Source organism: Chiloscyllium punctatum, chromosome 3, assembly GCF_047496795.1.
Source record: "Chiloscyllium punctatum isolate Juve2018m chromosome 3, sChiPun1.3, whole genome shotgun sequence".
Taxonomy (NCBI): Eukaryota; Metazoa; Chordata; class Chondrichthyes; order Orectolobiformes; family Hemiscylliidae; genus Chiloscyllium; species Chiloscyllium punctatum.
The window spans coordinates 36,647,109-36,671,294 of record NC_092741.1 but is presented as its reverse complement, the minus strand read 5'-3'; the positions used below and the strand labels follow the sequence as shown (position 1 = coordinate 36,671,294).

General features: G+C 41.9%; 1 protein-coding gene across 1 annotated transcript in view; it reads left to right on the top strand.

Annotated features, from left to right (window-relative positions):
• Positions 1–24,186, top strand: part of acoxl (acyl-CoA oxidase-like) — a 392,592-nt gene that overhangs the window by 34,938 nt on the left and 333,468 nt on the right. Inside the window, exons 8-9 of the mRNA XM_072551478.1 lie at positions 588–660; positions 7,620–7,752. Of these exons, the coding sequence (XP_072407579.1) occupies positions 588–660; positions 7,620–7,752 (206 nt within the window). The remainder of the gene's footprint in view (positions 1–587; positions 661–7,619; positions 7,753–24,186) is intronic.

Sequence of the window (24,186 nt, the reverse complement as noted above, 5' to 3'; positions counted from 1 at the left end):
AATTGCTGTACTGACATAGTTGTTAAGAACCAAGCTCACACTAGAAAAAGTGACGCAGAAAAGAGAGTTTCGCAGCCATATAAGGACCTGCTAAATTTATCTATGACTGGAGTAGTTGGAAATTCATTTGCTGATGTGCTCAGTATTAATGACCATCCATTAATCTCTCTGACACTGAGAATGAACTGCTGCAGATGTGGGAACCCATTCTTTTAGGTTTTAATTGTTGTAAATGTTTGAACTTAGTAGCACTCATTGAATTTTTGAAGCTCACATAGTGAACTCCTTGTTAGGTAAGTGTATTTTCTGTTATCCAATGAGGGTTGGAAATAGCGTTTCCGATCCTGATGGGAAGATCTGGGCAGATCTGCCCATTGTATGGTTGTGTGTAGTGCAGCCGAGAAATTGACCGACCTTGCATTCCTTTGCCACTTCATTTTTCAAAAGGCCTGTAGTTTGAATTCCTTTGGGAAGGGCACAGACTATTTTACAACAGAGTAACTGTGAGAACTTCCAAGGTATGGTACAATGCTAACGTGTTTTGTTTTCTTTTTATTTCCTCCCACCATCCCTTCCCTGTTCCTCAGGTCTAAATGGCGTTGATAATGGGATTCTAGTATTTAACAACGTTCGAATTCCAAAAGAAAATCTCCTTGACAAGTTTGTGTTTCTTCATTCCTCTTCTCTGTAAAAGTATATTATATGTAGGAATTTTTACTGACTGTGTGAGTAAATAAATCTCTTTTAGCCTTTAGAGGCATAGAGATCTTCAGCACAGAAAAAGGCCCTTCAGCCCATCGAGTCTGCACCTGTCAAAATCATGTAGCTAGCTATTCTAATTCTATTTATCAGCACACGACCCATCGCCTTGTGTGCCTTGGCATCACAAACGTGTGTCTAAATGTTACGAAGGTCTTACGAGGAAAGGCTGAGGGACTTGAGGTTGTTTTCATTAGAGAGAAGAAGGTTGAGAGGTGACTTAATAGAGACATATAAGGTAATCAGAGGGTGGACAGGGAGAGCCTTTATCCAAGAATAATGACGGTGAGCATGAGGGGGCATAGCTTTAAATTGAGGGGTGATAGATATAGGACAGATGTCAGAGGTAGTTTCTTTACTCAGAGTAGTAAGGTTATGGAATACTTTGCCTGCAATGGTAGTAGATTTGCCAACTTTAAGTACATTTAAATTGTCATTGGACAAGCATATGGACGTACATGGAATAGTGTAGGTTAGATGGGCTTCAGATTAGTATGACAGGTCGGTGCAACATCGAGGGCCGAAGGGCCTGTACTGCGCTGTAATGTTCTATGTTCTATGTTATGGGGTTTATAGTCTCAATTACCCTTCCAGATTCCCACCACCCTTTTGGTGAAAAAACTTTTCCTCACATCCTATCTAAATGCTGCCCCTTACCTTCAATCTATGCTCCCTGGTCATTGATCCTTCTGCCCTATCTATGCTCCTTATAATGTTATACATCTTAATCGTGACCCCATGCAGTCTTCCCTAGTCCGAGGAAAGCAGTCGCCTTCGATGCAATCTCTCTTCATAACTAAACCTTTCCAGCCCAGGTAACATCTTGGTAAATCTCTTTTGCACCCTCTCTAGTGCAATCATATCTCTCCTACAGTGTGGATTCCAGAACTGCACAGTTTTAACCTAACCAGCGTTTTATGCAGTTCTGGCATAACTCCCCAGCTCTTAACTCTATGCCTTAGCTAATTGAAGAACTACCTTTTACAGTTTATATTTCCTGATTTGTGCAGATCCATTATTTTGGGTTCCTGCTTCCCTTTGAAGTAATATATTAGTTAATTGGTTGAAGTTAGTAGATATAAAGAGAGAAAGACTTACTGCTAGAGGAAGTGGTAGATGCAAATCCAGTTACATTTAAAAGTCATTTGGACATGAATAGGAAATGTTTAGAGGGATATGGGCCAAACTCAGTCAAATGGGACTAGTTTAGTCTGAGAAACCTGGTCGGCATGGACAAGTTGACCAAAGGGTCTGTTTGCATGCTCTGTCACTCTATGACTATGACTGTGTATGATTTATTTGCATTTCTGTTTTACCTTTCACCACTTCAAGCTGTTTCAAAATAATTGAGAGCCAATAAAGCATTTTGTTTTTGGAAGTGTAGCTATTGTTGTAATGGACTGATCATCCCAAATTATTGCAAAGCAAGTTGGTCTTTTTGGCAACAGTAGTTAACAACTCGTTTTTGCTGTCTCTGCTTCTAAAATGTACTTTATCCAAAATAGTCATTATAAATGTTTTAAATTCTACTTCAGGAAGCAACTGCTCTCTTTGACCAGTGAATTAGTAAAAATAGGAAATGTTTGCCTAAAGTATGGCAAATACTTTCAAATCATAGCAATAAAGGGATTAGAAAATAGCTTTAGTTAATGGAATGCCCATGAAAGGGATGTGACTTCTAGAGAAACCTTGCAGAAATACAAGAAGACCTAGCCAACCAGGCACATCATTGTGGAACAAGAGAAGCTGGGACTGTTCTTCTGTAATCCAAAGATCAGTTGTAGCATTGTCAATTCTGAGTTAGAATTCAAGTTCCATTCTGGAGACCTGAGCACAAAATCCAGTGCACTACTGGTGGTGTGCTAAACTGTTGGAAGCACCATTTTTGATTGGTAAGTTAAACTGAGATCCCATCAGCCCTCTTGAGGGCAATTAAACTATTCCACAGCGCTACTTTAAAAAGCTGTGGAGTTTCTCCCTGGTTCCTAGTCAATGTTTATCCCTTCAACAGTATCACTAAGTAGTATTTGATGAAAGACCATTCTATAAATATATCTTTCTTTCCTACAGTGTGGAAAGAGGCCATTTAGCTCATCATGTCTGCACTGAACCTCTGATGGGCATCCCGCCCAGACTTAGACCCAGACACCATCCTTAAGTGAGGACCTGGAAACAATTATTATTATGGAGGAGTTAGTGTTAGGTAAGCTAATGGAGCTAAGGATAGATAAGTCTCCTGACCCTGATGGAATGCATTCCAGGGTACTAAAAGTGATGGCGGAAAAAAATAGCAGGTGACGTGGCGGTAATTTTCTAAACTTCGCTGGATTCTGGGGCAGTCCCAGCAGATTTGAAAATAGCAAATGTGACACCATTGTTTAAAAAGGGCAGTAGACAAAAGATGGAGAATTATAGATCAGTGAGCTTAACCTCTATAGTGTGGAAAATGCTTGAGTTTATTATCAAGCAAGAAATAGCAGGGCATCTTGAAAAAAGTTGTCCCATTTCACGGACGCAGCATGGGTTCATGAAGGGCAGGTCATGCTTCACTAATCTTTTGGAATTCTATTACGACACTTCAAGCAAGGTGGACAACGGGGACCCAGTGGATGTTGTGTATCTATATTTCCAGAAGGTCTTTGACAAGGTGCTGCACGTGAGGCTGCTGCATAAGATAAGGATGCATGATGTTGGGGTAGAGTATTAGCATGGATAGAGGATTGGTTGATGGACAGGAAGCAAAGAGTGGGGATAAATGAGTGCTATTCTGGCTGGCAATCAGTGACTAATGGTGTGTTTCAAGGATCGGTGTTGGGACCGCAATTATTTACAACTGATATAGATGATTTGGAGTTGGGGACCACATGTATAGTGTCAAAATTTGCTGATGACACTAAGTTGAGTGGCAGAGCAAAGTATGCAGAGGACTGTGAAACTTTGCAGAGGAACATAGATTCATTGAGTGAGTGGGCAAAGGTCTGGCAGATGGAATACAGTGTTAGTAAATGTGAAGTTATACATTTTGGTCAGAGTAACAGCAAAATAGGTTATTACTTGCATGGTTAAAAAGTTGTAGCATGTGGATTTGCAGAGGGACCTGGGTGTCCTTGTGCATGAATCACAGAAGGTTCATCTGCAGTTACAACAAGTAATTAGGAAGGCAAATGGAATTTTGCCCTTCATTGTTAAAGAGGTTGAGTTTAAAAGCAAAAAGATAATGTTATAGCTGCACAAGGTGCTGGTGAGGCCACACCTGGAGTACTATGAGCAGATTTGGTCTCCTTACTTAAGAAAGGATATACTGGTGCTGGAGGGGGTGCAGAGGAGGTTCACTAGGTTGATTCCAGAGTTGAGGGGGTTGGCTTATGAGGAGAGGCTGAGTAGTTTAGGATTATATTCACTGGAATTCTGAAGAATGAGGGGGATCTTAATAGAAAATGTAAAATTATGAAAGGAATTGATAAAATAGAAATAGATAGGATGTTTCCACTGGTAGGTGAAATTAGGACAAGAGGGCTGGGCCTCAAGATTAGAGGAAGCAGGTTTAGAACTGAACTGAGAAGGAACTTCTTCACCCAGAGGGTTGTTAATCTATGGAATTCCTTGCCCAGGGGAGTAGTTGACGTTACTTGAGTAATTGCTTTTAAAGTGAAGGTAGATACTGTTTTTGAAAAGTAAAAAAATTAAGGGATATGGTGAAAACGTGGGTAAGTGGAGTTGAGGCCATGAAAAGATTGGTCATGATCTTATTGAGTGGCGGAGCAGGCTCGAAGGGCTGGATGGCTTATTCCTGCTCTTGTTCTTACATTCTATCCCTTTAACTCTACATTTACCATGGCCAACCCACCTTGCTTGCTCATCCCTGGACACTACAGGATAATTTCCCATGGCCGATCAAAATAACTTGCACATTTTTGGACTGTGGGAGGAAACTGGATCTTCCAGCAGACACCCACGCAGAACAGAAAAGAATATCCAAACTTCCCATAGACAGTCACCCAAGGCTGGAATCGAACCGACATCCCTGGTGATGTGAGGTAGCAGTGCTAACCATTGAGCCATTGTGTCATCTACAGCAGAGCTAATGATTTTGCTTTGATAGAATAAATATATTTTTGATGATTTCTCCATATTTATTTCATGTCTGTGCTGGGAGGGTTGGTCACTATAGAGGAATGGATGTAAATTAATTGGCAAAAGGATCAGATGGGAGATGAGAATTTTTTTTTAAATGTAGTGTGCTCTGAAGGGCAGTAAAGACAAGCCAGGGAATTACAGACCGGTGAGCCTGACCTTGGTGGTGTGCAAGTTGTTGGAGGGAATCCTGAGGGACAGCATGTACATGTAGTTGGAAAGGCAAGGACTAATTAAGGATAGTCAACATGGCTTTGTGCATGGGAAATCATGTCTCACAAATTTGATTGAGTTCTTTGAAGAAGTAACAAAGAGGATTGATAACGGCAGAGCGGTAGATGTGATCTATATGGACTTTAGTAAAGCGTTCGACAAGGTTCCCCATGGGAGACTGATTAGCAAGGTTAGATCTCATGGAATACAGGGAGAACTAGTCATTTGGATACAGAACTGGCTCAAAGGTAGAAGACTCAAAGTTGATGGTGGAGGGTTGTTTTTCAGACTGGAGGCCTGTGACCAGTGGAGTGCCACAAGGATCGGTGCTGGATCCTCGACTTTTTGTCATTTGCATAAATGATTTGGATGCGAGCATAAGAGGTACAGTTAGTAAGTTTGCAGAAGACACCAAAATTGGAGGTGTAGTGGACAGCGAAGAGGGTTACCTCAGATTACAAAAGGATCTGGACCAGATGGGCCAATGGGCTGAGAAGTGGCATATGGAGTTTAATTCAGATAAATGCGAGGTGCTGCATTTTGGGAAAGCAAATCTTAACAGGACTTATACATGTAATGATAAGGTCCTAGGGAGTGTTGCTGAACAAAGAGACCTTGGAGTGCAGGTTCATAGCTTCTTGAAAGTGGAGTCGCAGGTAGATAGGATAGTGAAGAAGGCATTTGGTATGCTTTCCTTTATTGGTCAGAGTATTGAGTACAGGAGTTGGGAGGTCATTTTGCGGCTGTACATTGGTTAGGCCACTGTTGGAATATTGCGTGCAGTTCTGGTCTCCTTCCTATCAGAAAGATGATGTGAAACTTGAAAAGGTTCAGAAAAGATTTACAAGGATGTTGCCAGAGTTGGAGGATTTGAGCTACAGGGAGAGGCTGAACAGGCTGGGACTATTTTCCCTCGAGCGTCGGAGGCTGAAGGGTGACCTTATAGAGGTTTACAAAATTATGAGGGGCATGGATTGGGTAAATAGACAAAGTCTTTTCCCTCGTGTCGGGGAGTCCACAACTAGAGGCCATAGGTTTAGGGTGAGAGGGGAAAGAAAGAAAAGAGACCCATGGGGCAACTTTTTCACGCAGAGGGTGGTACATCTATGGAATGAGCTGCCAGATGATGTGATGGAGGCTGGTACAATTGCGACATTTAAGAGGCATTTGGATGGGTATATGAATAGGAAGGGTTTGGAGGGATATGGCCGGGTGCTGGCAGGTGGGACTAGATTTGGTTGGGATAGCTGGTCGGCATGGACGGGTTGGACCGAAGGGTCTGTTACCATGCTGTACATCTCTATGACTCTATGACTCTAAGTAGTTCTCAGTGTAAATTTGAAAAATAAATTGGCTATCTATGTCTAAGGAGCCATGATAGCCATAATAGGCTGAATGATTTTAGGATAACTATTCTTGAAAATTATTGAACAGGAAAGTGACTGAGTGAAATCAATCGTGTGGCTTATATTGAGACATCAATGAGAGGTGGAGATAGGGAGAGCAGATAGTTGTATGCAGTATGTATTTCTGGAATAAAATGTAAAACTGGTGCACCTTTTTTTTAATAATTCCTAAACTTGATGATAGCTAATGAGATTGTGGAGAGAACTGAGGTTGGGAGCAAAGGTAATCCATGAATTCCAATCTTGTATTTATGAAGATTGGCCTTGATCGTCATAATACTTCGCTTTGGAGTAATAGAATCTCTGGGAGAGACCAAAATAAAATTCTAACATTTGAGAAATAACTTGATGTGTTTCAATCAGGTACATGAAATGGATTAATGATATTGTGGTTGAAAGGTAGGTATATTAGATAGAAGAGAAAACTGCTGGGTAGATGAAAAGAGGTATTTTTTTTATCAAGGACTTGCCTTGGAATTGGTTACTGGTGCAAATGTCAGAATACTGATCACTTAGGAAGCCACTGGTTTTGGAAGGCAATGCATATTTGGGTGAGTTGAGATGAAGAAGTTTGGCACATTAGTTATGGGTAACCTGTTTCCTCAGATTTTCTTGATTATATCATGGAGCAGTCATTCAGGATTCTTGAAATTGCAGCATCCTTTTTCCTTTGTCTGCCATCCCCAAGATTGATGATGGGTAAAATGGGACAGCATCAACTGCAGAAACGAGGCATCAATAGCCCGAATGGTCTCCTGACTCTTCATGTTCTTTGGTGGTATACCTGTGAATTGTATTTAATCCATTGAAGGATAGTAGTTATTATTCTGACATTATGGATTTTATTCATGAAACCTCAGCTCAGTTTCTAGAGCGCTATGTTTAAAACCAGACTTGCCATGGGGAAGGTTATGGGGTTGTGGAAGTAGTTAAGATCACAGAAAAGCAGTGCAGTATTGATTTGAGAGACATTGAAAGGGGACATTGAGTGGGAACACTTGACTGAAATGGTAATTTGTCAGTGAACAAAGCCTTCAAGGCCAGAGCTTTGAAAAGCACAATACATGTGCAAGTTCTCAAGATGCATTTTCTGCTTTCATCACACAGGTTTGGTTCTGTATCTGAGAATGGAGTGTATGAGTCACCTATTGCAGACAAAAGTGTGAGATTTAATGTGATGCTAGCAGCCCTTACACCAACAAGGATTGCCTTAATATTTCAGGCTTTGGGAGCAATGAAGGTAGGTACATTTTCGAACAAATTTGTCAGATCTACTAAGTAAAATAGAAGAATGGTAAAATAGTGCCATCCACCTCATATATCCTCACCCCAACAGTGGTGCATAGTGCTGTCTCTTTCCATGATAGCTGGTAGCTTAAAGACTATTTCTGAACTATTAGTGAATTGAATAGCTCATGTTAAGACAGTTTCTCAGTCCAAACCTCTGTTAATTGAAGGACCTTGCATCTTATGGTTGTTTTCACGGAACCATACTGTTTGCACTTGGTGCATACTTTTACAGGACAAAGCAATGTCATCTTGTTGAAGATCAACCCTTAACTGAAAAAATCTGGGCAAACAGACTGAAAACAGTATCAAGCATTTTGAAGAAGGGTCACTGGACCCAAAATATTGCTTCTGCTTTCTCTCAACAGATGCTGCCAGATCTGCTGAGTTTCTCCAGATTTTGTTTTTGTTTCAAGCTACCTCCGGAGTCTTTTATCATTGGACATGGTAAAAGCCCAGCCTGTTTACTCCTGTCTCTGCTTGTATGAAAACACCTGACCCCTTTGACTGAGGTCAAAGACAGAACAGCTTGTAACATTACCAAGGAGGCAAAAGTGAGGACTGTGGATGCTGGAAATCGGAATCTAGATTAGAGTGGTGCTGGAAACGCACAGCTGGTCAGGCATCATCCGAGGAGCAGGAAAATTGATGATTCATGCAAAATTCTTGATGAAGGGCTTTTGCCCGAAACGTCAGTTTTCCTGCTCCTCAGATGCTGCCTGACCTGCTGTGCTTTTCCAGCACCACTCTAATCTAGACCCCAACATTACCAAGGAGTCCTACCTTGCACCACACTTGACTTTGGAATGCATGTTTATGAGTTGAGCCAAGTCATGCTAGGAGCCTTGTCTGACTGATATAGCAATGGATCTTCTGGTTTCTTCCCTGATTAATTGAACATTGCAAATTCTTTTACATGCTGGGAGTTTGTGTGGACAGAGACTGATTATTTTTAGAAGTATAAAAGTGATTTGAAAGACTAGTCTCCCTGTGCATTACTGTGTTTAAAACTGTGCATTAGGACTTTAAAACACAATTTTAATGAGATAAAAGCTACACAAAACAAGAAAGGTTTGCTTCAAATGGAGTCCATCACAATGTCATAGCTAAACATAAAAGCAATTAAAATACTTTACATGCGCATTAATAAAACAAATGAGACTTTGTTCATGATAAACTATTACTAGATAGATTGGATAAAATGATAGAGCTGACAGAAATAAAATGATTATTTAGCTTTGGTATTTGCCAGAGAGATAGAAAAGAGATAGACATTGGATGAAAAGATGAGTAATGAGATCAAGGTATTTTAAATGTTACAGAAGGATATATTAAATAAGCTGGTCAAATTTGAAGAGGATAAAACCTTAAGTCCAGATGGATTACACATCTGCATTTAAAAATACTTCAGGAAAGACATGGCAGATACTTAGCAGACCTATTAAATAAATTCTTGGGGGAGAAATGTACAATATCAGAGGACTGGCAGACAGCTAACAAAGTATGTATATTTAAGAACAGGAATAAACTTGTCCAGGGAATCAAAGACTTATCAATTTAATGTCTGTGATAAGAAAATAGTGAAGATCATACTAAGGGAGGGAATACAAGTACATCTGGAGAGGAGCCCATTTAAAATCCATGTTGACTATTATTCAAAGTGAAAATCTTGCTTGCTCAAAGAGAATAGATAATTGTGCTTCAGTCAGTGCAACTTTTCAGGATTTTCAAAAGATCTTCAGTGAAGTTGTTTCTGATAGACTGATGAATAAAGTCAGAAAATGTGAAGTCAGGGATCAAAGGCTGAATGGGTTAGCAGTTGAATTCAGCACAGAAAGCAAAATGTGGGAATAAATGGTGATTATTAATGTTCCAAAAGGATTTTTTTAGATTAGATTATTTACAGTGTGGAAACAGGCCCTTCAGCCGAACAAGTCCACACCGACCCTCCGAAGAGCAACCCACCCAGACCCATTTCGCTACATTTACCCCTTCACCTAACACTACGGGCAATTTCGCGTGGCCAATGCACCTATCCAGCACCTTTTTTTTTGGACTGTGGGAGGAAACCGGAGCACCCGGAGGAAACCCACGCAGACACGGGGAGAATGTGCAAACTCCACACAGACAGTTGCCTGAGGTGGGAATTGAACCTGGGTCTCTGGTGCCGTGAGGCAGCAGTGCTAACCACTGTGCCACTCATAAAGATTTATGGTAGGAACACTGCCATGCACAATTTACATTGGCAGTTTGCAATATCTCTTAAAGATCCTCAGCCTCTCAAATGCTGCTTTTCAATCAATTTGATTCACTCCACATGACTTCCAAATGCCTAGAGGCACTAGAAACTGCAAAAACTATGGCCCTCAGTGGGAGTACTGAAGATGCAAGCTCCAGAATTTGCTATGTCCCAAGTCAAGCTGTTTCAGTACAGCTGCAGCACTGGCATCCACCCAACAATGTGGAAAATTGTCTAGGTATGTCCTGTAAACAAAAAGCAGGAGAGAACCAACGACTACCCCAAAAGTCCACTATCAATCATCAGGAAACTCAAGATGGTGTCATCAACAGTGCTGTCAAGCTGCATTTGCTTAGCAATAATCTGCTCACGCTGAATTCCGCTTGGACCACTCCGCTCCTGACATCATTATAACCTTGGTTCAAATGTGGACAAAAGAGCTAATCTCTCGAGATAATTTGCCAATGATTGCATTCAACATGAAGGCTGCATTTAACCGAGTGTGATATCCAGGGGTTGTAGCAAACCTAGTGTCAATGGGAATGAGGAGGTAAGGCACTCTGCTAAGTATTGCCGTACATAGCAGTACAAAGGAAGATAGTTGTGGTTCTGGGAGGTCCATCACCTCAGTTCCAGTTCCTTCAGAGCCCAACCAACTTCAGCTCCTCCATCAATGATCTTCCCTCCATTTATCAGAAATGAGGATGTTAACTGTGCACTCACCAATATTTCAGCACCATTTGTGACTCCCAGATATTGAAGCAGTTCATGTCCAGTTTGAGCAAGACCTGGACAATATCCAGACTTGGGCTGACAAGTGGCAAGTCATATTTGCACAACACAAGTGTGAGGCAATCACCATTCCCAACAAGAGAGAATCTACCCATCACTCCTTGATATTCAGTGGCATCGCCATCACTGAATTCTCCCACTATCAACCTCTGGGAGTTACCATTGTGGGTTGGTCAAGGGCTAGGAATCTGACAGCATAACACCCCTCCTGAAGCCCCAAAGCCTATCCGCAGTCTACAAGAAGCAAATCTGTGATTGAATACTCCCCAGTTGCCTCGATGAATGCAGTTCCAACAACATTCAAGAAGCTTGGCAATGCTTGACAATCATTATCATCCAAAAGGATAAGGTAGCAGATATTTCTGGCAATGTCACCCCTCTAAGTTTCCTTCCAAACACTTACCATCCTGACTTGGAAATACATTGCTGTTCCTTTAGTGTCTCTTGGTCAAAATCTTGGAACTCCTTTCCCAATGGCATTGTTGCGGTATTTACACTGAATGGACTACAGCGGTTAAAGAAGGCAGCTCGCCACCTCCTTCTCTGCTGCTGCCCAGCCAGCATAGCCCACATCCCATGAGTCAACTAAAAAAAATATAGTGCTCCCTCTTCCCATGATCGTTAATATCCCTAAGGCTGTTTCCGATCTGTTATTGAAATCAGTACTACCCAGGGTTCTGTATTGGAGCAATCAAATAAAAGTAGAATACCTGAGGTAAAAGTAGGAAATGCTGGAGAAACTCAGTAGGTCTGGCAGCATCTGTGGAAAGAGAAACAGAACTCATGTTTTGAATCTAAGTAAGTTCTGAAGAAGAGTCGCATTGGACTTGATGTTCAATCCGTGTCCCTCTTCACAGATGCTGCCAGACCTGCCACGATTTCTGCTTAACAAAGCAGGGCTGTTCCTAGAAATTGCAAATGTTATTGCTGGAGTTCAGTTCTGCCATTTTTGTCTTCCTGACCTCAATGAATATCTACTCGGAACACTGATCCTGCAATTTCTTATTGATGCTAACAGCGGGGATGTGAGTGACTTATTGAGTGTGATGAGAGTCTATTATGTAATGAGGTTGCTGGGGCAGAATAACGTTGCATAGGTGGTGTGGGGGGCACATGTGAATAGATCTTTCAAGATGGAAAGACCTATTAAGAGAGTAGTTAGCAAAGTATAAGAGATCTTGGACATCATGAATGGGAGTAATGAGAAGTTATGCTGAATCTGTGTAATCTCTACTCAAGCACTTTTGAGAAGATTTGTAGCTCGGGTTGAGGTTCTGGATGTAGGTTTGCTCACTGAGCTGGAAGATTTATTTTCAGACATTTCGTCACCATACTAGGTAACCTCTTTAGTGAGCCTCCGGACGAAGCACTGCTGGTGTTTCCTGCTTTCTATTCATATGTTTGGAGTTCCTTGTGTTGGTGATGTCATTTCCTATGGTGATGTCATTTCCTGTTCTTTTTCTCAGAGGGTGGTAAATGGGGTCCAAATCAATGTGCTTGTTGATAGAGTTCCGGTTGAACCTCCCAGCTCAGCAAGCAAACCTACATCCAGCATCTCTACTGAAGCACAGTTGGCATTTTAGCACAATTTTAATCATTATTCTTGAGGAAGGAATTGAGGCCCTGGAGATGGTGCAGAAGGTATTTAGAAGAATAGTTCTGGGGATGGGGAATTCAGCTACAAGTTAGGTTAGAGGAGCTGGAAGTATTCTGCTATAGGAAAAAGTGAGGACTTCAGAGGCTGGAGATCAGAGTCGAAAAGTGTGGTGCTGGAAAAGCACAGCAGGCGGTCAGGCAGCATCCGAGGAGCAGGAGAATTGACGTTTCGGGCGTAAGCCCTTCATCAGGGAGCTGAGAGGTAAATAGGAGGGTGGGAGTGAGGTTGAACACTGTCCTTCCCACCTATTCACACTCCCCTCCGACCTATCACCATCACCCCCCTTCCCCCACATCTACCTGTTGCCTTCCCAGCTGCTCCGATGCTGCCTGACCTGCTGTGCTTTTCCAGCGCCACACTTTTCGATATTATTCTACTACAGCCCATCAGTCATGAGGATGCATGTGATGAATATCTTCTCAAAAAAGGATGAGGGTCACGCAGATTATCTATAAATTTATCTAAGCCCAGGAAGGCAGGGCAGCAGCATGATGGTTTTGGGGTAAGAATGAGTGATGTCCAAGTTACAGTCCTGTGCTGGGGAGTGAATGGTGGTGTAATGGGGGACAAGGTGAGGAGGGAAAAGAGAAAAACGGTCAAGTTTTTGATAAAAAGGAGATTAAAAACAGTGGAATTTCAGGGGAATGAGACTGACTGACTGATTTTCTCTACAAAGGAATGGTAAGAAGAATTGTAACATTAGTAAGAATGAAGTAGGGTGACACGGTGGCTCAGTGGTTAGCACTGCTGCCTCACAGCACCAGGGACCCGGGTTTGATTCCAGCCTCTGGTACTGTCTGTGTGGAGTTTGCACATTCTCCCCGTGTTTGCGTGGGTTTCCTCCCACAGGCACGAAGATGTGCAGGTCAGGTCATGCTAAATTGCCCATAGTGTTAGGTGCATTAGTCAGAGGGAAATGGGTCTGGGTGGGTTACTCTTTGGAGGGTCGATGTGGACTTGTTGGGACGAAGGGCCTGTTTCCAGACTATAGGGAATCTAATCAATTCCCTCAGGACCACATGAATGCATCTTTTATTTACTTGGGGAAAAAAAATCTGTCTACATCTGCCTTAAAAAAAAAATTAAAGCTTCTGAATCTACTGCCTTTTGAGGAAGGGAATTCTAAACATACTCATCCCTCTGAGAGAAAAATGCTTTCCTCTTCTCTGTCTTAAATGGAGCCCTTTATTTTTAAACGCTGACCCCCTAGTTCCAGATTCTCCCACAAGAGGAAATATATTTTCATCATACGCATTGTCACGTGCCCTCAGAATCTTATAACTTTTCAATTAAGTCGCCTGATTTTTCTAAAATTGTTATGGAAGGGAAATGAAGACCGAGGTAGCCAAAGGTGGTATAACTTTACACTGGGTTTACCCCACACTAACATATTGGATAGAGGTTGCAATGGTGTGTGTAAGTGTATTGAGTACTTTTTGCAGTATTCTCTGATGTCCAGTTGAAATGCAATGTGATCATGCAAAATTGCAACATGGTCAACAAGCTTTGCCAATTTCCAAACATATGGCAATGTTCATGTAATGTGTGTTTAGAATCAAGATAGTCATTTCCTTATTGGCAACCACTCCTGCAAAACCACCGTTGTCTACATCTGAAAGACATTAAGCGATGTGATAAAACTGAAGCATGAATTAGTCTTTTTTTTTCTGTCCTGATACAAACCATTTTTTTTAAATTGATTCTCCTGCAGAAATGGTCTGTAATACAATTGTCTCAGAATGTGGACATTGTGGTATAGCTTTTGGCTTTGTGCAGGATAGAAACATAGAAATCAGGAGCAGTTGCGGGCCATTTGGCCCTTTGAGTCTGCTCTGCCATTCATTCTGGCCACAGCTGATCCTCTATCGTAATGTCATGTTGCCACCTTCTCCTCATACATCCTGATGTCTTCTAAAATCTGAAAATATGATTGTCTCTTTCTTGAATATATTTATTGAGTTGGTATGAACCCTTCTGTGGTAGTGGATTTCATAGTCTCACTCCCCTTTGAGGGAGGACATTTTTTTCTCATTTCAGTTCTAAAAGAGAGTCATACAGTCATAGACCTGGACAGCCTGGAAACAGACCCATTGGTCCAACTCATCCATGCTGGCCAGATATCCTAAATCAATATAGTCCCATTTGCCAGCATTTGGCCCATATCCCGCTAAACCCTTCCTATTCTTATACCCATCCAGATGGCTTTTCAATGTTGTAATTGTACCAGCCTCCACCAATTCCTCTGGCAGCTCATTCCATACATGCACCACCATTTGTGTGAAAATGTTGCCCCTTAGGTCTCTTACAGAGGAACCTAGATTGTCTGAAGGACATGGGCGGAGAGTATTTCATTTGGTTAATTGAATTCCAGATAATCGAGTGCCGGACAACATAGTTTAGCCAAGCATCGGGACATTGCGATCTTGCCAGATAATCCGACATTTGGACAATCGGGGTTCCTCTATATACCTTTCCCCTCTCACCTTAAACCTGTGCCCTCTTGTTTTGGACTCCCTCACCCCAGGAAAAGACCTAGTCACTTTATCTTATCCATGCCCTTCATGATTTTATAAATCTCTGTAAGGTTACCCCTCAGCCTCTGACGCTCCAGAGAAAACAGCCCCAGCCTGTTCAGTCTCTTCTTTATAGCTCAAAACCTCCAACCCTGACAACATCCTTGTAAATCTTTTCTGAACCCTTTCAATTTCACAACATCATTGCCAAAGCAGGGAGACCAGAATTGCATGCAGTATTCCAATACTGGCCTAACCAATGTCCTGTACACCCACAACATGACCTACCAACCCCTATACTCAATGCACTGACCCCCCAATAAAGGAAAGCATACCAAATGCCTCCTTCATTATCCTGTCTACCTGCGGCTCTACTTTCAAGGAAATATGAGCCTGCACTCCAAGGTCTCTTTGTTCATCAACACACCCCAGTACCTTCCCACCAAGTATAAGTACTGCCCTGATTCACCTTTCCAAAATGCGGCATCTCACATTTATTTAAATTGAACTCCATCTGCCACACCTCAGCCCATTGGCTGATCTGATCAAGGTCTCATTGTAAAATCTGAGATAACCTCTTCGCTATTCACTACACTGCCTATTTTGGTGTCATCTGCAAACTTACTAACCATGCCTCCAGTATTCACATCCAAATCATTTATATCAATGATGAAAAGCAGTGGACCCAGCACCGATCCTTGTTGCACACTGCTGGTCACAGATCTCCAGTCTAAAAGCAGCTCTCCCACCAACACCCTCTGTCTTCTACCTTTAACCCAGTTCTGTATCACATGGCTAGTTCTCCCTGTACTCCATCTGGTCTAACCAGTCCACCACGGGGAGCCGAATTGAAGTCCACATAGATCACGTCTACCGCTCTGCCCTCTCAATTCTTTTTGTTACTTCAAAAAACTCAATCAAGTTAGTGAGACGTGAAATGGTCGACGCCATATCCTGTCTCCTCGTTCCAGACTTTAACTTGGGAAAACATCATCCTTGCATCTAGTCTGTACAGTCCTGTTGGGAATTTTGCTTTAACCAGATTCCTCCTCATCCTTCTAAACTGTAGTGAATACAGGCCCTGTCAACCCAATCTCTCCTCATAGGATAGTCTTGCCATTGCTGTTATGAATCTTCACTGCACTCCCTCTATAGCAAGTCTATCCTCTCCTTGGTAGAGAGACCAAAATCATACACAGTGCTCCAGGAGTGTTCTCACCAGGGCCCCATAAAATTGCCATAAGACGTTCCTGCTTTTGAACTCAAGTCCTCTTACAATGAAGGCCAATATACCATTTGCCTTCTTGATCACTTTTTGCACCTGCCTGTCCACTTTCATTGAGTCGTGTAGAAGAACTATCAGATCCCTGTGTACATCCACACTTCCCAATGTGTCCTCATTTTCAAAATTATTTTCCTTTCTCTTTTTCTTGGTGAAATGTATAACTTCCCATTTTATCATGTTGTACTGCATGTGCCCACTCATTCAACTTGTCAAAATCACCTCGAAGCCTTGTTGCATCAATCTCCCAACTCAATCCCACCCAGTTCCTTATTGTTAGCGAACTTGGAAATGTTGCATTTGGTTCCCTCATCCAGTTTATTTATATAACGTGAATATCTGGGGTCCAAGTACAAATCCTTGCAGTACCCATTGCTCACTTGCTGCCACTCAAGAAAAGACCCATCTATTCCCATTTTCTGTTTCCTGTTTGTCAATCAATTCTCGATCCATGCCAATGTATTACCCCCAATCCTACACGCTTTAACCTCTACTTTAACCTCCCACTAACCTCTTATGAAGGACCTCATGTGAATATTGTGGAACAAAAAGACTGATATCTCATCCACAAGAGGGCAGCAAGAGTATTTGAGTATGGACTGGGTGGTTTCTGTATTCTTGCCCAAGGACTGATTACACTGTGTGTCAATGGCAAATGTTCAGATAAACATGTAATTTTCGTATACAGTTAGGGCTGCATAAGCCACGTGGTCCTTTGTGCCTGCTGTGCTATTTAATAAGATCATGGCTGATCTCCTACCACAACCCCACTATCTGGCCCATTCCCATGTGCTGTTCAAATAATAATTTAAGAGTGTAATCCATTTCTGATGATGTATGCTGCCTGAAGAACCATCAACATCTCCAAAAAAACAGCCAGTCATCCAAATACACAAAACAATTCTGTAGGAACATAAAAACCTCAGATCCATAATGTCTGCAGGTTCTTAATTGACGTCCTCCACAAACAATATCCGGTATGATAATTGATCACTCTGACCATCCCTGCACTCGCCTATAGTGAAAACTGAAGATAGTGCCTACGTCTGCCACCTTTTCACCCTGAGTCGACCTTCAATTTCTCTGGAAGGGAAAGGTTTCTCAAATAATTCAAACAGTATAACAGGTGAAACTAACTGTCTCGTGCTGCTATACTGCAGTACATCTATGGACAGTTTCCTCCACTAACAAGCTGCTGTCAAACCAGAAAGGTGGCTTGCCTGTCCCACAAATGAGTCACTTTGTAAAGGTTTCAGTGCCAGTGTGATGTATATAGGCTGCATGACCCAATGACTGATGGACCATAACAAACAGCACATCTTGTTGACGAATTATGCACAACCAGCCCGTGCTTGCAAGCCTTCGAAAAGAATATCCACAGAAAAGAATATGCTATTGGAAATTATTTATTATATAATCTGGATGATGCAAAGTGTTACTCTGGAATCCAATTTCTGACCATCAGCCAGACCCACAGTTACTGAGTGATGCAGATATGTATTCCAGAAATTGCATATGTAAATAGAGCGCGACATGGCAAAAGGTATCTATACGTACATTGCATCTTTTTCAAAAAAGAGGAGTCGTGGAGACAGCCATCTCTGCTACATCCCCGTGGCACCCACTCTGCCCAAGCAGAATCTTCCTGCCTGGTCTGGAAGTTAAGATTGACAGGTTACTGTTCTGGCTCCCTCTCCATACTAATGATGGCCCAACCAATCAGCACCCACTTCTCATGCTATATAAAATGGTGTCCCTTTTGTTTAAGTCTATTTGTTGCATTCTAGTTCTGACGAATGCAAAACAAAAACCTTCAACTTCTTTATTTTAGCAGTGTTTAAGATAATGGCTGCTGTAATAGTGACCTCAACTTAACTGTTCTGTTTGTTCCTCATAACCCTTGACTCCCTTGTTTTGCTTGAAGAGAATTCCACAGAGTAGCTGCACTCAGAAAATCATTCTCCTCTCAGTTTTGAGTGGGGAGACCACTCATTCTTAGACTGTCTCCTAGTTTAAGACTCTCCCACAAGGGAAGTATCCTCCCAGTTTCAGGTCCTCTCTGAATCATACCTTTCATTCTCTCGTTCTTCAAAACTTCAATAGATGTTGTACTATTTGATTTATTTTTGTACAATAATCCCTTCGAACCAGGAATCAGTAGCACGAAACTTCTTTGCATTGCTTCCAGTACAGAATACTCTTTCTTCGATGAAGAGACCAAAACTGTACCCAGTACTCCACAAGCAGTCCAACTAAGGCTATACAGCTACAGCAATGTTTGACTTGTTTCCTATTCCATTCTCCTTGCAATAAATGTTAATGTTCCATTTGTCTTCGAATTCACTGGCTGTACCTGCATACAAACCTTTTGTGTGATTTAAGTACTAGGACACCGAGATCCTTCTGTACAGTGGAGTTCTTTGACCCTTGCTAACCATACCCAAACTTTCATTCTGAGGCCACATGAACTCTCATGCAATAAAGTGGTCATATTGAGAAAATGTTTGAGCAGCACTGCATTAGTCTCGGACCCATACTTCTTACCCTCAAATTGAATGTGATGTTCTATGATGTTAAGGTCATGTTGCCAAGAGACTCATTTTAATATGAGGTCACAAGGCTCATTTATACTATAAGGTTGTGTATGAATCCTGGCTCATTGCACATTACTAAATCTAAAATACATTGTTCCCTGGTTGGATCTTGAATATGTGTTTTGAAGAGATACACTCCCGAATACACTCATCTTCCAGGTTCCCTTTGACAATCTGATTTGCCTAACCTATATAAAAATTAACATCACTCTTGATTGTTGCAATACCTCTCTCATAAACACTTATGCATTATTCCTGCAGAGCAGTTAATGTTAGTCATTTCTTACCTCTGCTATGTCTTACCTCTAACCAAACTGATTTTATAACTGAAGTACTGGATGAAGTCAGCCTTCATTAATCAAAATGCCCTTTTCCTAGTTTCCTGCCATAGAGTCACAGAGATATAGAGCATGGAAACAGCCACTTAAGTCCAACTCGTCCATCCTGGCCAGATGTCCTATATAAATCTAGTCCCATTTGCCAGCATTTGGCCCATATCCCTCTAAACCCTTCCTATTCATAAACCCTCCCTGATGCCTTTTAAATGTTGTAATTGTACCAGCCTCCACCACTTCCTCTGACAGCTCATTCCATACACACACCACCCTCTGTGTGAAAAGGTTGCCCGTTAGGTCCCTTTTAAATCCTTCCCCTTTCACCTTAAACCTATGCCCTCTAGTTTTGAATTCCCCTAGCCTGGGGAAAAGACTTTGGCTGTTCACCCCATCCATGCCCCTCATGATTTTATAAACCTCCTCAGCCTCCGACGGTCTAGGGAAAATAGCCCCAGCCTATTCAGCTTGTCCCAATAGCTCAACCCCTCCAATGGCAACATCCTTGTAAATCTTTTCTGAACACTTTCAAGTTTCACAACATCCTTCCTATAGCAGGGAGACCAGAATTGCATGCACTCCTCCAATCGTGACCCAACCAATGTCCTGTACAGCTGCAACATGACCTCCCAACCCCGATACTCAATGCACTGACCAGTAAAGGCAAGCGTACTAAACGCCTTCTTCACTATCCTATCTACCTGTGACTCCACTTTCAAGGAGTTATCAGCCTGCACTCCAAGATCTTTTTGTTCAGGAACACTCCCCCGGACTTTATCATTAAGTCCTTTCAAACTATCAACTACCCTTGAATATTTTGATCCCAGCCTTGGTAATCTTTCAAACTTGTCCCTGAAATTGCTGTTGGTGATAGAGATTTATTTCTGTTTGTACTAGTAGTTCATCCATTTTGTTATGAATGCACTGTACTTTCAGATATGGAGCTTTTACTTTTGACTTTTTGACCATTAATGGTAAACAATCTGTCCATCCTTCCACACTCTATTTATCACTGCGTACATGGCTAACATTGCTGTTTTAGAACAAAGAACAACTACAGCACAGGAACAGGCTCTTCAGTCCATCAAGCCTGCACCGACACATGATGACTTTCTAAACTAAAAACTTTTCCCCTCTATGTGGTCTGTATCCCTCTTAATCATTCCTATCGTATTTGCTTCTAACGCCTCTTTTGACAGCACATTCCAGGCACTAACCTCTGTGTTGCCTCTGACATCTCCTTTAAACTTACCCTCTTTTACCTTAAACCAATGTCCCCTAGTAATTGGTATTTCTACCCGGGAAAATGTCTCCAACTATCCATTCTATCTACGCCTCTAGTAATTTTGTAAACTTCGAACAGGTTGCCCCTTGCCCTCCAAAGTTCGAGCAAAAAACAGTTTTCCAATTTCTCCCCTTAGCTAATACCCTCCAAGCCAGTCAACAGCCTGACAAACCTTTTCTGTACCCTCTCCAAAGCCTACACATTCTTCTGGTAGTGTGGTGAATAGAACTAGACACAATATTCCAAATGTGCCTTAACTAAAGTTCTGTACGTCTATAATATGACTTGCCAGTTTTTATACTCTATACCCCAACCAGTGCATGCAAGCATGCCATACGCCTTCTTGCCACATTATCCATTTGTGTTGCCACTTTCAGGGAACTATGAACCTATATACCGAGAACTCTCTGTACGTTGATGCTGCTAAGAGTTTTGCCATATATAGGATTCTGGGTAATCCAAGATGGAGGATGGGAAAAATTTCTGGCTGTAAGAGCTGCTCCTTTTTTTTGTGATATTTTAGGTGTTGGAGGTGATTTCCTCGAATTCCAGGAGCAGCAATTACTGTTTTATATGCTGTTGCTTTGTTTTGGAACTTTGGAAAAAAAAAGTCAAAACAACAGCAGTTTTAAAAGGGAGAAGAACAGACAAAGGAAGCACATGGTGAGGACAGTGCAGGAGAGAGAGAGAGAGAGAGAGAAAGAGAGAGAGAGAGAGAGAGAGAGAGAGAGAGAGCCTGCACAGTTATCGCCTTTGCGGTTTGATTTCGTGTATCGCTGGACATCTGAGAAAATTAACAAACAGTGAAATTCGCAACTAACCTTGCAGGAACTGTTGGGCGAAATTCACAGCACAGAATCAGATAAGTTAATTGTTGTTTTAAGTCTATCCAAGAGAAAAGCTGCAGTAGTGAGTATAATGGATTCTTTCTTGATTATATGGTTTTGGAGATAAGTCTCTTGATTAAATTTAAAATATAAGCCATAGCTATTAATTTAACATGGGATAGTGTTTGTAGAGGAATAAGACGGTGTTATTTTCTGGGTCTGTAGATTGTGAAGGAGCAAAAATGGCCTTTGCAGTCATATCTACTTCCTATCAGATGTGGGAGTTTAAAGAGAGTTTAAGGGTTACTGCGGATTATATCTGCCATAAATGCTGTTGGATGCAAATCTTATCAGATCGAGTGGATTGGTTGGGGAGACAGATAGAAGCGATGAGGAATTTGCAACAGCAACAGTATGTGATGGATGGCAGTTATAGGAAGGGGGGAAAGTCTCAGATACAGTCACATAGATGGGTTAACTCCAGAAAGGGTAAGAGAGGTAGGCAGCTAGTGCAGGAGTTTTTTGTGGATTTACCCATTTCAATCAGGTATGCTGTTTTAGAAAATGTAGGGGGTGATGGATTCTCAGGGGAACATAGCACGAACAGTCAAGTTTCTGGTATTGAGACTGGCTCTAATGCAACGAGATCAATTGTGTTAGGGGATTCTGTAGTCAGAGGTACAGACAGACGTTCCTGTGGCCAGCAGAGAAAAAGCAGAATGGTGTGTTGTTTCCCTGGTGCCAGGATCAAGGATGTCTCAGAGAGGGTGCAGGATGTTCTCACGGGGGAGAGGGGCCAGCAGGAGGTCATTGTCCACATTGGAACCAACGATATAGGAAGGGAAAAGGTTGAGATTCTGAAGGGAGATTACAGAGTTAGGCAGGAATTTAAAATGGAGGTCCTCAAGGGTAGTAATATCTGGATTAGTGGAGCTAGTGAGGGCAGGAATAGGAGGATAGAGCAGATGAATGCATGGATGAGGATCTGGTATATGGGAGAAGGATTCACATTTTTGGATCATTGGAATCTCTTTTGGGGTAGAAGTGACCTGTACAAGAAGGACGGATTGCACCTAAATTGGAAGGGGACTAATATACTGGCAGGGAAATTTGCTAGAACTGCTTGGGAAGATTTAAACTAATAAGGTGGGGGGGTGGGACCCAGGGAGATAGTGAGGAAAGAGATCGATCTGAGATGGGTACAGCTGAGAACAGAAGCGAGTCAAACAGTGAGGGCAGGCAGGGACAAGGTAGGACTAATAAATTAAACTGCATTTATTTCAATGCAAGGGGCCTAACAGGGAAAGCAGATGAACTCAGGGCATAGTTTGGAACATGGGACTGGGATATCATAGCAATTACAGAAACATGGCTCAGGGATGGGCAGGACTGGCAGCTTAATGTTCCAGGATACCAATGCTACAGGAAGGATAGAAAGGGAGGCAAGAGAGGAGGGGGAGTGGCATTTTTGATAAGGGATAGCATTACAGCTGTGCTGAGGGAGGATATTCCCGGAAATACATCCAGGGAAGATATTTGGGTGGAACTGAGAAATAAGAAAGGGATGATAACCTTATTGGGATTGTATTATAGACCCCCCAATAGACAGAGGGAAATTGAGAAACAAACTTGTAAGGAGATCTCAGCTATCTGTAAGAATAATAGGGTAGTAACAGTAGGGGATTTTAACTTTCCAAACATTGGCTGGGACTGTCATAGTGTTAAAGCTTTAGATGGAGAGGAATTTGTTAAGTGTGTACAAGACAATGATCTGATTCAGTATGTGGATGTACCTACTGGAGAAGGTGCAAAACTTGACCTACTCTTGGGAAATAAGGCAGGGCAGGTGACTGAGGTGTCAGTGGGGGAGCACTTTGGGGCCAGCCACCATAATCCTATTCATTTTAAAATAGTGATGGAAAAGGATAGACCAGATCTAAAAGTTGAAGTTCTAAATTGGAGAAAGGCCAATTTTGACAGTATTAAGCAAGAACTTTCGAAAGCTGATTGGAGGCAGATGTTCGCAGGTAAAGGTACGGCTGGAAAATGGGAAGCCTTCAGGAATGAGATAACGAGAATCCAGAGAAAGTATATTTCTGTCAGGGTGAAAGGGAAGGCTGGTAGGTATAGGGAATGCTGGATGACGAAAGAAATTGAGGGTTTGGTTAAGAAAAAGAAGGAAGCATATGTCAGGTATAGACAGAATAGATCAAGTGAATCCTTAGAAGAGTATAAAGAAAGTAGGAATATACTTAAGAGAGAAATCAGGAGGGCAAAACGGGTACATGAGATAGCATTGGCAAATAGAATCAAGGAGAATCCAAAAAATTTTTTACAAATATGTTAGGGACAAAAGGGTAATTAGAGAGAAAATAGGGCCCCTCAAAGATCAGCAAGGTGGCCTTTGTGTGGAACCACAGAAAATGGGGAAGATACTAAATGAATATTTTGCATCAGTATTTACTGTGGAAAAGGATATGGAGGATATAGACTGTAGGGAAATAGATGGTGACATCTTGCAAAATGTCCAGATTACAGAGGAGGAAGTGCTGGATGTCTTGAAATGGTTAAAGGTTGATAAATCCCCAGGACTTGATCAGGTATACCTGAGAACTCTGTGGGAAGCTAGAGAAGTGATTGCTGGGCCTCTTGCTGAGATATTTGTATCATCGATAGTCACAGGTGAGGTGCCGGAAGACTGGAGGTTGGCAAACGTGGTGCCACTGTTTAAGAAGGGCGGTAAAGACAAGCCAGGGAACCATAGACAGGTGAGCCTGACCTTGGTGGTGGGCAAGTTGTTGGCGGGAATCCTGAGGGACAGGATGTACATGTATTTGGAAAGGTAAGGACTGATTCAGGATAGTCA